The following is a 14,594-nucleotide window of genomic DNA, read 5'->3' on the forward strand; positions in this document are numbered from 1 at the left end:
AAAAAAAAAAAAAAAAAAAAAAAAAAAAAAAAAAAAAAAAAAAAAAAAAAAAAAAAAAAAAAAAAAAAAAAAAAAAAAAAAAAAAAAAAACCAATCTGTAGAAATTAAAATCAAATTTTAATTGAAACAAAATATTACCTGAACTGTCAGATCCACCTTCAGGACTACCACTTGAATACATGGTGGCAAGTTTTCCATCCAAGATAAATCTGAACCATCCATTACTGCCATTAGATAATTCCAAGGCTGCTGCATCACTCCAAATATATAAGCAGTCCCTTCCTCTAATGATTGACCAGTCTCTCCAATGATATGGTTTACCTTGCTGCAATTCTTTAGCATCTTCCTGTGGTTCATCTTCCTAAATGTGTAGAATCATTCAATTAAACATGAAAATAATTTCAATTTCAAATATTCATACATATTTTAAAAACAAGAATCCATTTTTGAATTTAAAGATGCTGAACATTATACTCAGTTGCTAGTAGTTTAATATGTTTTTTTTCCCCCTTTTAGAAACATGGTCTCACTCTGTCACCCAGGCTGGAGTGCAGTAGTGCCATCATAGCTTACTGTAGCCTCCAACTCCTGGCCTCAAGCAATCCTCCCACCTCTACCTCCCAAGTTGCTGGGATTACAGGTACAATCCATGGCACCTGGCTCTCAATTCTGACCAATTAATTACCTATAATTAAATCTTAAAAATGTTAAAAATATTTAAAAAATTAATGTAAATAATGACCTACGTTATATCATGTCCAGGTGTAGTGGGGTAAAGATTAATGGATTAGAGCACTACACACAACAAGATAATAATCTAAAAGCTTGATGAACTCATTATATCTCTGGGCCTATTTGTAGAAAATGATAATTTAGAGGGGTTCAATGGTATCCAAACTGAAGTGTGTAACAGAATCACCAAAGCTTTTTAAAGATAAATTTTGGCTGGAAGTGATGGTTCATGCCTGTATCCCTAATAATTTGGGAGGCCAAGACAGGAGGATTGCTTAGGCCAGGGGTTCAAGATTAGCCTGGGCAACACAGCAAGCCTGTCTCCCCAAAAAAAGTTTAAAAATTAGTTGAATGTGGTGGTGCACACCTGTAGTCCTAGCTACTGGACAAGCTGAAGCAGGGGGACTGCTTGGGCCCTGGAGTTTCAGGTTATAGTGAATGACTATGCCATAGAACTCCAGTCTGGGTGACAGCGGGACCCTGTCTCTATTATCTCAATCAATCAATCAATCAATCAATCTATCTATCTATCTAACTAGATAATAGAGACATTATCTATAATCTCTACATAGATAATAGAGACAGGGTCTCACTCTCTCTATATAATAATAGAGACATTATCTATAATCTCCATGACTCACTCTCTAAATATATTGTATCTATTTATAATTTATATATTATAATATAATCTATTTTAAAATTCATTCCAAGGGAACACCCTTAACCAAGTGAATCAAATACACTGACTCATTCCCATGATCATACAAGTATTTTAGTGAGAGTATGTTTAAAAAAAAAAAATCTATAAACATTTTGTAGCTCAGCCTGTGCTCCTAAAACTTTTTTTGGACACATTTAAAAATTGAAAATACTCACATAAAAAAGGATTATTAAATTCCCTAAATACATCTATTATAAACAACTAAAATACAGACAAGATACATGAAAAATGTGTTTTCAAACACTAAACAACAGCCTTTGCAGGACTACAATCCCCAAGAAAATGAAAATAAACTGAGTCTCTTAGAACCAGAGACCATTTTCTGGCTGAACTCATGTGGAATGGAAACAGAGATTCTAGCAATACAAGTTAAGAAAACAGATCAGAGTTTGAACAGTTTAAGGCAACTGGAATATGTGGAGGCTGAGTTCAGTATCAGGGAACTAAAGAGAAAAAGACTTTCCAGAAACCTGCAAAGGAGTTTCCACTGAGTACTAAACTCATGTACAGAGTGATACTCTGTAAGAATGGGCAAAGAACAACTGGAAAGTTGTAAGAGAACATACAAGTGGCCAGACACTTGCATTCTAAACAGGCAGAGTGGAAAATCCTCATGGATCACCCAGATATTCAGTGAATTCAGGTAAGTCACAAATTGGGGATCACAGGGACGAACTTCCTTAGAGTAAAAGCTACTCTGCCACCATGCAATGATAAATTTTGTATTCTTTGCAGAGACAGTGTTTTGCCACATTACCTAGTCTTGAACTCATGAGCTCAAGCAAACTGTCCATCTTGGCCTCCCAAAGTGCTGGAATTACATGCGTAAGCCAAGGCACCTGGCCTAAGCTTAATATTCTTTACAAAGACCAGAAAGCCCAGAACTCAACATCGTAACATTTACAATATCCAGTATCAAATCAAAAATTACTAGACAAAGATGAACAGTGGCTCACACCTGTAATCTTGGCACTTCGGAATGCCAAGGGATGATCACTTGAGGCCAGGAATTCAAAACCAGCCTATCCTTGGCAACATAGTGAGACTCTGTCTCTACAAAAATAAAATAAATATTGTTTTTATTTAAAAAAAAAAAAAAAGAGGCCAAGTGCAGTGGATTACTTTGAGGTCAGGAGTTCCAGACCAATCTTGCCAATATGATGAAACCCTGACTCTACTAATATGAAAATTAGCTGAGCATGGTGGTGTGTGCCTATAATCCCAGCTACTTGGGAGGCTGAGGCAGGAGAATTGCTTGAACCTGGGAAGAGGAGGCTGCAGTAAGCCAAGATCGCACCACTGCACTCCAGCCTGAGTGACATAGTGAGACCGTCTAAAAAAAAAAATTTTTTTAAGGCCAAATAAAGACATTTTCAGATAAATAAAATCTGAGGGAATTCTCTGGCTTGCCTTTTAGTTTTTTTTTTGTTTTTTAAAATAAAAATAGAAACAGGGTCTGGCCATGTTGCCCAGGCTGGTCTCGAACTGGCCTCAAGCAATTCTCCCACCTTAGCCTCCTCAAAGTGCTGGGATTTTGCCCAGCCAACCATTTCAATGTATTTTGAAGAGCAAAAGTGGGTAATGATAAAGTGCGACTTGCCAATTATTTGTTCTTTTAAAGTATAACTTTTCGAAGTCTCTTTTGCAAATCTTTGCCAAGCCCAAGGTCACTAAGATTTTCTCTTTTCCTCTGGAAGTTTTATAATTTTAGTGTATACACTTTAGTCTGTGATTCATTTTGTTAATTTGTATATATGGTGTATATGGTAAGGGCTGAGGTTCAATTTTTTTGCATATGCTATCAACTTGTTCAGTTTTTGAAAAGATCATCCTTTCTTGATTAAATTGTCTTAGTACTTTTGTTGAAAATCAATTGACCATGTGTGTAGTGGGTCATTAATCTATCTTTACACTATTGCCACACTTTCTTGATTATTGAAGTTTTTTATAAAAGACTTAAAATCTGCTGATGTACATCCTTCTATGCCACACCTTTTCAAGGGTGCTTTGGCTATTGCATTTATATGTAAATATTAGAATATCTGCATTTATATATAAATGTTAGAATCTCCTTGTTAATTTTTACAAAAGGACGGTTGGGATCTTGGTTGGGACTGCTATAACCTATTTTTTGAGAGAGTTTCAGAGAAGGAATTCAGATAATATTTCTGTTTTGTTTTCTCTTAAATCCCCCAGTAATTCTGACGACTAACCAGACTTAGGTAACACGTACACACTCTCTTTTTCACCACTCTCTGGATTCTACAATTATAACTCATACACTACCATTTTTTTTTTCCTGAATATATTGCTACCCTCTTATTAATATAGTAAGCATTTACTAAATATTAGCAATTAATCTTGCTGAGACTCAGTAGAGATGGAAAAGGTATATTTAAATTTGCAGTCTAAGGGAAGAGTTATCAATGAATACAGAAATTGGTGAGTAAAGTTTACTGAGAAACAGCCTATTCACAGAGTCTGGAATTATGTCCCTACAAATTGCTTATTACAAAAGAAAAAAGAGGCCAGGTGCAGCGGCTTATGCCTGTAAAACCAACAGTTTGGGAGGCTGAGGTGGGCAGATCACTTGAGGTCAGAAGTTCGAGACCAGCCTGGCCAATACAGTGAAACCCCATCTCTACTAAAAATATAAAAATTAGCTGGGCTTAGTGGTACATGCCTGTAATCTCAGCTACTCAGGAGACTGAGGCATGAGAATCACTCTAACCCAGAAGGTGAAGGTTGCAGCAAGCTGAGATCAAACAATTACACTCTAGCCTGGCCAACAGAGTAAGATTCCATCTAAAAAAAAAAAAAAAAAAGGAAAAACAGCAACTTTACAGTAGAGAAACCTAGAAGAAACAAACTTAACCAAGTGATCCAACTTATCCCCAAAAAGGCAAAAAGACATAAATCTGCCTCCAAGAAGGAATATTATGCATCCAGAGTAGTACAATATCACCTCTATGGGACTTTTACTAAAACACATAAGCTGAATTTAATCACAAAGAAATATGACACAAACACAAAGTTAGACTCTTTGTCCAAATTAACTGGTCTGTTCTCTTCATAAGCACCAAAGCTATGAAAATTAAAAAAAAAAGCAGGCCCACTGTTACAGGTTCTTAGGACAAACTATAGCAGGTTCCCAGGAATATGATAACCAATTTAATGTATACTCCTGGATTTTATTGTGGACCAGAAAAAAAAAATTACTATGAAGGACATTAAAGACAATGGCAAAATCTGAATATGGTCTCCAGAGGAAATATTAATTTTACATAAATATTAAATTGTCTGATTAGTACAAATTTTGATAATCATACTACAACTACATCCTGCTTTTTGGCAAAATATTTAGGTTAAAAGGGGAAACTCTGTATTCAGTTTACCGTCAAATATTTTTTAAGTGTACACACACACACACACACACACACACACACACACGTGTCTGAAAAAATATTAAAGGAAATGGAGCCGAATGTTAATAACTAGTGAATTTGGGTAGAATATTCTGATATTCTTTAATTATATTTGTAACATTTCTATATGTTTAAATTTTTTTTTTTTTTTTTTTTTTTTTTTTTAAAGACGGGGTTTCACCATGTTGGTCAGGCTGGTCTTGAACTCCCAACCTCAGGTGATCCGCCCGCCTTGGCCTCCAAAGTGCTTGGATTGCAGGTGTGAGCCACCACACCCGGCCTTGTTTCAAATTGTTGATCAATAAAGTGTTTTAAAAGAAAATTGAACAATTTAAAAAATATACAGAACTATTTCATATTCTCATTATTCTGTCAAAAACCATCAAAACTTGAAACTAGATTTTCCTCAAAAGAGGAAAGCCAAACTCTTTCTGATACCTCTACAATTAAGACCACTCACTTTTTCTGGTTTTGATTCCTCTTCATTCTCATCGTCAGAGGAAGGACCTGCCAACGTTGACACTTTGCTAATTACACCAAGTCTGGCTAGCTGATCCAAAAAAATATCACCACCTTTGTCTACTAAATCCCTTATGATTTGCAAGGCCAGCAAGTGGCCATCATCATCATCCTGAAAAATAAAAAAGAGGCGGGAAGTACATTATAGCAAGGAAATCAAAGAAAATAAAAAAGTTTAGTTGCCAGGAGTAGAGAACTGTAGTAATTTGCAGAAAATGATTTACTGAAATTAAAACAAAAGCTTTACTTTACTATCTAAAGGAAATTAATGTTAACAGAATTTTGAAAAAGAAACCGACCTCTTGATCAAGGACAGTTGCTGTGATTTCCACTAGTATTGTAGGCAAATTGTGACCAACATCAGAATCGCAAACTTCTTTTAACAGTGCTTCAGAGCAAAAATGAATCATTTTTCGAATTAGAGCAAGACTTGCTTTCCTTGAAAAGTTAAAAAAAAAAAAAAAGTATGAAGCCAAATGAAGTTAAAATAACCAAAATGCATGCATTAATAAACAGTAAAATATCCAATGTTACGTTTTATACACTCTCTAAAAAAAATACACTTAATAAAAGAATACAAAAATTTGGGACTCCACACGCACTACAAGTTCATTTTTGAGATAATTCCATTTATATCCTATTATAAATATATTGAGCTCACCAAAAATGACTTATAATTCTCTTAAATACACTCTTCTATTCTACATTCTACACTTAATAAGCATGAATGTTAACGTGTCATGATAATTTTAGAAAATCAAGTAAAAAGTACTACAACTACTAAGAAAATAAATGGACCTGGTGTGGTGGCTCACGCCTGTCATCGCAGCATTTTGGGAGGCTGAGGCAGACAGATTACTTGAGGTCAGGAGTTCAAGACCAGCCTGGCCAACATGGAGAAACCCTGTCTCCACTAAAAATACAAAAATTTGCTGGGAGTGGTGGCGAGCACCTGTAATCCCTGCTACTCAGGACCCTGAGGCAGGATAATCACTTGAACCCAGAAGATAGGGCCATTGCACTCCAGTCTGAAAGACTGAGGGGGATTCCATCTCAAAAAACAAAATGAAAAAAAGAAAAGAAATGATACAAATTATAACTAATCTAAAATTTCTACAATGCTCTAAGAACTTAAGACACCCGGTAATTTATACGAAAAACAAATTTTGAATTAAAGTAATTTGTACTTTATCAAATTTAAAATCCATGTTCACTATAACTATGAACTCATAAATGAAAAAAAGAGATCCTAATAATCCCATGCCCCAAAAATATTCCCACTATTAACAAATTAGCATGCCTCCTTTCCCTTTTATTCTTAGACCATAGGAGACACTCAATAAAGTCAAACAAATTCCTCAATTTGTAACATGTAACTTTGTCTTTTAAAATAAAAAATATCCATACACACTTAAATGATAATAAACTATTAATAAGAAGAGGCTCGGCCAGGAGCAATGACTCACCCCTGTAATCCCAGAGCTATGAGAGACCAAGGCAGGTGGATCACCTGAAGTCAGGAGGTTAGAGACCAGCCTGACCAATATGGTGAAACCTGGTCTCTACTAAGAACAGAAAAATTAGCCGGGCATGGTAGCAGGAGCCTGTAGTCCCAACTACTCAGGAGGCTGAAATAGGAAAATTCCTTGCATCTGAGAGGCAGAGGTTGCAGGGAGCCAAGATCGTGCCACTGCACTCCAGCCTGGGCAACAGAGCAAGACTCTATCTCAAAAAAAGAAAAAAAAGAAAAGGCTTGTCTCTTATATAAGAGTCAATAATCAATTCATTTAACAAACATTTTCTAAGCATCTAACAATGTTCTAGGCACCAAGCTGCAGTTACTCTGAGGTGACTGATAGAAGGATGAAGAGGCAAAAATCTCAACTGATGTCCTAGAGAGGCATGTGACACAGCTGTATTTCTATAGCATGGGGTCTCTACATATTTTATAACTCTCTCTAGTTAAAGTTATAACATTATATTTCCTTTTTGTTTTTAGTTAATTTCAATTAACATGACTTATTTCAATTAACAATGCATAAGAATGTTTCTATGTTATTTATCTATTTATCTCTCATACACCAAGCCATTACAAGCAGGAACTTTTTATGTACTTTAAAAACATAATTAATTTAATCCACACAACAAGCCCTATGAGGTAGGTTTTATTATCTCAGATATACAAGTGAAGATACTGAAAGAGAGTTAAGTCAGTCTACTAAGATCACAGAGCTAACAAATTACAGAGCCTCAGTTCAAATTCTGTCTCTTAATCAGTAGATGATATACAATATTCACAAAATAAAATTTTTCTATTTAACACTATTATATGAATTTTGAACATTTAGTTTATAGTCTTTTCTATTAAAAATAGCACTATTTTAGTGGAAACAGTTTTTTCATATTCCTTCAGTACAGAGGGATTCTTGGATCCAAGAGCCTAAACACTTTCATAAATATTGAATGTGTATGAGTACTGCATTCATACTGGTAAACTGATTCAAAAAAAGGCCGTTAACACCTAAAATTATCACTAAATATAAATATCAACAACACTTCTTTTACTTAAAAAATTTTTTCTCATTTTTAAGTTTCTTAAATGTCTAATAGGTAAAAATGATACCAAATTTTACTTATTTTTAAAATGTTCTGCTTTTTACTAGTAAGAAAATACTTTTTTTTTTTTTTTTTTTTTTGAGACAGGGTCTCACTTTGTCACCTAGACTGAAGTGCAACAGTACAATCTCAGCTGACTGTAGCCTCAACTGCCCAGGTTCAAGCAATCCTCCCACCTCAGCCTACGGAGTAAGCTAGGACTACAAGCATGTGCCACCACACTCAACTAATTTTTCTATTTTTTTTTTGTAGAGATGGGGTTTCACCATGTTGCCCACACTGGTGTCATACTCCTGGACTCAAGCAATCCTCCCACCTCAGCCTCCCAAAGTGCTGGGATTACAGGCATGAGCTACTATACCCAGCTAGGAAATACATTTTTCTTATTAATTTTTTTGCTATGTTTCCTTTTGAACACTGTGCCTTAACGTCACTAGCTAATTTATCTAAATGGCTCTGAAATTTTTATGATCAATTTGTATATTCCCTTTGCATAATAAAGATAGTATCCCTTTGTCATATTTGCTAATAAATACCCACCTGCTGGCAAATTTATTTAGATTAAGTTTCTATTCTAGGGAATTTGTGGCTGTAGGTAATATTGTTTCTGGTATGCAGCAATGTTTTTTACATAAAATAAATTTAAAAGGACATATTTGGCTAATGCAAATAAGTTTCTAAAGTATGCCTGGCGTAGTGCCTCATGCCTGTAATCCCAGCAGTCTGGGAGGTCAAGGCAGGGAAACTGCATAAGACTGGGAGTTCAAGACCAGCCTGGGCAGCAAAGCAAGACTGTCTCTAAAAACAAAAATCAGCTGGACCTGGTGGTATGTGCCTACAGTTCTAGCTACTCAAGAGGCTGAGGCAAGAGGATACACTGTGCCATGGAGTTCAAGGCTGCAGTGAGCCGTGATCACACTACTGCACTACAGTCTGGGTGACAGAGCAACACCATCTCAAAAAAGAAAAAAACCTGGGCTGGGTGCAGTGGCTCACACCTGCAATCTCAGCCCTTTGGGAGGCCGAGGCAGGTGGATCACCTGAGGTCAGAAGTTCGAGACCAGCCTGGGCAACATGACGAAACCTCTGTCTTCTACTAAAAATACAAAAAAAAAAATAGCCAGGCATGGTGGTGTGTGCCTCTAATCCCAGCTACTTGGGAGGCGAAGTTGCAGTGAGCCGATATTGCACCACTGCACTCTAGCCTGGGCAAGAGAGCAGGACTCTGTCTCAAAAAAAAAAAAAAAAGAAAGAAAAAGCCATTCTTCCTATCAAGGTCTGAAAAACATTCAAGTATATTTTCTTTTGCTCAGAAGTTTTGGAGGGCCTAGATGCACTGGCTCATGTCTGTAATTCCAACACTTTGGGAGGCCAAGGAAGGCAGATCACACAAGGCCATAAGTTCAAGACCTGCCTGGTCAACATGGTGAAACCATCTCTCCTAAAAAAGTATAAAAATTAGCTGGGCATGGTAGTGCCTCTCCTTAATCTCAGCTCCTTGGGAGGCTGAGGCACAAGAATCGTTTGATCCCAGGAGTTGGAGGTTGCAGTGAGCCAAGATCATGCCACTGTACTCCAGCCTGAGTCACAAACCAAGACTGTCTCCAAAAAAAAAAAAAAAGTTTTGGAGGACAGGGAAAAAAGTATCTTTTTGCTTTCATAATATTTTAGTTTTTAAGTCTTAGAATTTGTTTACATTTAAAGTATAAAATTAAAAAACTGGGGTGATTTTAAAAATCAAACTACAAAGCAGATAATTCTAGTACCACTTAATAAATAGTCCTCTGTCCCCTGAATGATCTGAGAAACATCCATTATAATACATTCAATACCTATGTATAACTGGCTCTATTTGGGGGACGATTCTATTCCATTGATTTATACACTATTCTGCTAGTCAACATAAAGGTTTCATTGCTAAAGGGTTACACTAGCTTTTCAGATTTTTCTTTAATAATCTCACCTATTTATTCTTCCAGATGAACTTTGGGATCTGTCAAGTTCTAAAACAAATTCTGTAGTTATTTTCTTTAGAACTGCATAACCTAAAAATTAATTTTAGAAGAATTTATGTCTTTAGATTATTTAATGTTTTCACCCAAGAACAATTTCCCACTATATCCCATTAAGTCTACTTTTTCTCTCAAATTGTTAAACAAATAAATAAATAAATAAGTAATTGGGCCAGGAACAGTGGCTCACACCTGTAATCCTAGCACTTTGGGAGGATCACTAGAGCTCAAGAGTTCAAGACCAGTCTGGGCAACACAGTGAGACCTTATTTACACACACACAAAATTTAAAAATTAGCCAGGCTTGTTGGTGCTTGCCTGTAGTATCAGCTCATTGGGAGACTCCGGCTGAAGTAAGCTGAGATCATGCCACTGCCCTCTCGCCTGAGCAACAGAGTAAGATCTTGTTACAAAAAAAAAAAAAACAGACCACACATGGTGGCTCAAACCTGTAAACTCAACACTTTGGGAGGCTGACGTGAGAAGATTCCTTGAGCCCAGGAGTTTGAGACCAGTCTGGGCAACACAGCAAGACTTCATCTCTACAAAAAAAAAAAACCTTTTTTAATTAGCCAGGTGTTTACCAGGCATGGTGGCATGCATCTATAGTCTCAGCTACTCAGGAGACTGAGGTTAGAGGATTGCTTGAGCCTGGGAAGCAGACGCTGCAGTGAGCTGAGATTGTGCCACTGCACTCTAGTCTAGGTGACAGAGTGAGACCCTGTCCCCCCAAAAAAAATTTAGCTAGGCATGATGGTGCACAACTGTGGTTGCAGGTGCTTGGAAGGCTGAGGTGGGAAAATCTCTTGAGCCTAGGAGTTTGAGGTTGCCATAAGCTATGATCACTCCACTGTATTCCAGCCTGTGTGACAGTGAGACCCTGTAGCTAAAACATTTTTTAAAAATGTTTAAAGGGCCGGGTGCAGTGCCCTGTAATTCCAGCACTTTGGGAGGCCAAGGTGAGCAGATCACTGGCGGTCAGGAGTTCAAGCCCAGCCTGGCCAACATGGCAAAACTCCACCTCTACTAAAACTACAAAAATTAGCTGGGCATGGTGGTGCCTGCCTGTAATCCCAGCTATTCAGGAGGCTAAGGCAGGAGAATTGCTTGAACCTGGGAGGTGGAGGCTGCAATAAGCCAAGATCATGCCACTTCACTCCAGCCTGGGTGACAGAACAAGACTTTGTCTCAAAACAACAACAACAACAACAAAAATGGTGGCTCATGCCTGTAATCCCACCACTTTGGGAGGCGGAAACAGGTGGATCACGAGATCAGGAGTTCGAGACCACCCTGGCCAACATGGTGAAACCCTGCCTCTACTAAAAATCCAAAAATTAGTCAGGCATGGTGGTGCACACCTGTAGTCTCAGCTACTCAGGAGGCTGAGGCAGAAGACTCACCTGACCCTAGAAAGTAGAGGTTGCAGTGAAATGAGACCGCGCCACTGCACTCCAGCCTGGGCAACAGAGTAAGACTCTGTCTCAAAAAAAAAAAAATTATCTTAAAGGTCTCAAAGATCTGGTTTGCTGAAAAGTAGACTCAATCTTTGTCCAGTTATTTACACTAACTCCCAAGATGTTTACTTACCAGATCTCTTCAAATTTCTATGTAGCTTTCTTCTAAAACAAAGTGGAGAAGTCCACAGCCTAATTATCTTACAGAGAAAATAACCAGGCTTTTACAAACTACTCCACCACTGATACTCCCAATCCCTGCTCTGAAGCCTTCACTGATCTGCTGTCTGCCTTTTATTTACTGAACAGATACTGTGCACAGGTCTATAGGGTTAATAGCTAATGTCAATATACATGGGTACTCCTTTAACTGTCTGAATCAGCGTTATGTTTACTTATCTAGTAGAACTTTAAAAAAAACTGGTAAAATATCAGGTTGTAGCCAATCTACCTTGTTTTTTCAAGACAGGGTCTCACTATGTTGCCTAAGCTGGTCTCAAGCAATCCTACTACCTCAGCTTCCCAAGTAGCTAGGACTAGAAACACCATGTGCTCCCTCTTGTTTTTAATAATACTGAATATGAAAAAATAAACTATTACTTTTCAAATACCTCTAACATTTTAGACACTATGCTACATACTCATTTAATTTTTATTCTCACACCTAAAGAGAATTAAGTATAATTAACCTTACCTTGGATATGAGCTATTTGAGATCAAGCGGTTAAGTGCCTTGCCCATGGCCAAACATCTAGGAAAGTGGCAATGCTAGCATTTGGACTCATTTGAGTTAATTCCAGAGTATGAGTTCTTAACTAAGACATATATTATTTTCCTAGCCACAATTAAATGTGTCTAACAATTACCTGGGAAAATTTAGCATCAAATTTTCTAGCACTAGTATCTCCAAACATTTAAAATGATTAAAGAAAATAACCATCCAAGAAGGGAACTATGCTATATGGTAGCATGCTTTATCATGAAGCACTTCTACTCCCAAATATATTTAAAGATTCTTGCACTGGCATAACAGATAATCCTCTAAAATTTTCAGACCAAATTTTTTTGTTCAAAACTGAAGCCTTATGTTGTTAAAAAAAAAAAAAAAGTTGTCCACTAACACCTACACGCCTCTGTAGCTCTCTGGGAAGAATTAAAAACCAAGCTATTAAATGTTCACAGTGAATTATTTTGCTGCCACTTCTCTCCTATTTAAAGCACACTGCTTGCATTTTAACATCAGCTCATAATACTGGTATTTGAGGTACCTGAGTCTTATAAAACCGCATGCTCTACAGACCTCCTGAACTGAAAATGACCAAAATCAGATTCCCATTCACCCAAAAACCTGTAGTCATTTTTCACCCTTTCTTCCTTCAATTCACCATCTAACCGGTTACCAATCCCTATACAATCCATCTGCCAAACTCTTAAATTTTTTCTCACCAATCTAGTCCCCCTGAAGTTCCTATCTCAACGAACCCTTCGATTCTCTCCTTCCTCCAGTCCTTCTCTCTGCCAGGCTGTCAAAGTGATCTTGATAAACAGAAATCCAAATGCGTCAAATTCTCCTCACTGTGAGGTAAAGTCCATGCTTTTTCACACAGCCTACAAAAGCCTTCATAGGTTATAAAAAGCTCCTCTCTACCTTCTTCTTAACGTTATTCCCTAAGCTTTCCAAATGTGTCCTGTACTCCATTAATATTCAAATACTTGCAACTGCTAACAAAACATACTTATTCAATCATTCAGTATCTCTTCAATCATTCAGTAAATATCTGCTGAGGACCTAAGGATCAGGTCCTATTCTATACCTCCTTGCCTCTGTAGGAATGTAGCAGTATGTAAGACCAGCTCCCATGGTGGTTACTTTAAAGATGCAAGGCAATAAAGCAAACAAAACCCCAAAAAAGTAGTATTTCAGATAGTGTAAGTTTTTTTTGTTTGTTTTTTTTTTGTTTTGTTTTGTTTTGAGATGGAATCTTGCTCTGTCACCCAGGCTGGAATGCAGTGGCACAATCTCGGCTCATTGCAACCTCCGCCTCCTGGGTTCAAACAATTCTCCTGCCTCAGCCTCCAAGTAGCTGGGACTATAGGCATGCGCCACTACACCCAGTTAATTTTTGTGTTTTTCATAGAGATAAGGTTTCCCCATGTTTGACAGGCAGGTCTAGAACTACTCCTGACCTCAAGTGATCTGCCCACCTCAGCCTCTGAAAGTGCTGGGATTACAGGCGTGAGCCACCACGCCTGGCCAAGATAGTGTAAGCTTTATAAAGTCAGTAAAATATTATTGATTTTAAAAAGTATAACGTGGTAAATTTAAATCAGGGAGACAAACTTCAATGGATGTAACATCTGAACTCAGATCTGAATGATATGTAACAACCACCCATTTTCACAAGATTTGGAGAGAGAGAGAGTTTCAAGCAGATGGTAAACAAGTACAAAAGCCCTAAGGCAAGGATACACTTGGAAAGTTCCACAAATAGAAAGAAGGCTAGCAAAAGTGTAATGGGCCAAAGGTTAGATAGCACTCAGTTGGAGAGCTGGGTGGGGGTTATGTAAGACCTTGCAAGCCTAAGGGTTAAGGAGCTGAGTTTTAATTAAAGCCAATTAGAAGATACAGTGGGTTCAAACTAGAAAGTGGTGTGATTTAATTATAATTTTGAATTATAATTCTCAAGCTGAGTACAGTAGCCCATGCCTGTAATTCCAGCACTTCAGGAAGTAGAGGCCAGAGGACTGCTTGAGCCCTGGAGTTAAAGATCAGCCTGGGCAAGATGGCCAGACCTCATCTCTACAAAAAAATAAAAACATTAGCTGATGTGGTGGTGCATGCCAGTAGTCCTAGATACTCAGCAGGCTGAGGTGGGAGGATTCCTTGAGCCCAGGAGTTCAAGTATGCAGTAAGCTGTGATTGCACCACTGCATCCCAGCCTGGGCAAGAGAGCAAAACTTAGTCTCTAAAAAACAATTTTTAAAGCCAGGCACTGTGGCTCACGCCTGTAATGCCAGCACTTTGGGAGGCTGAAGCAGGCCAATCACCTGAGGTTAGAAGTTCGAGACCAGCCTGACCAACATGGAAAAACCCCATCTCTAGTAAAAATAC

At 37.6% G+C, this 14,594-nt stretch overlaps 1 protein-coding gene across 1 annotated transcript in view; it reads right to left on the reverse strand.

Annotated features, from left to right (window-relative positions):
- Positions 1–14,594, reverse strand: part of HECTD1 (HECT domain E3 ubiquitin protein ligase 1) — a 94,644-nt gene that overhangs the window by 51,321 nt on the left and 28,729 nt on the right. The window contains exons 10-12 of the mRNA XM_017537597.2: positions 5,697–5,835; positions 5,339–5,509; positions 139–361 (exon numbers count right to left, since the gene is read on the reverse strand). Of these exons, the coding sequence (XP_017393086.1) occupies positions 139–361; positions 5,339–5,509; positions 5,697–5,835 (533 nt within the window). The remainder of the gene's footprint in view (positions 1–138; positions 362–5,338; positions 5,510–5,696; positions 5,836–14,594) is intronic.

This window comes from Cebus imitator, unplaced genomic scaffold, assembly GCF_001604975.1.
Source record: "Cebus imitator isolate Cc_AM_T3 unplaced genomic scaffold, Cebus_imitator-1.0 Scaffold104, whole genome shotgun sequence".
Lineage (NCBI taxonomy): Eukaryota > Metazoa > Chordata > Mammalia > Primates > Cebidae > Cebus > Cebus imitator.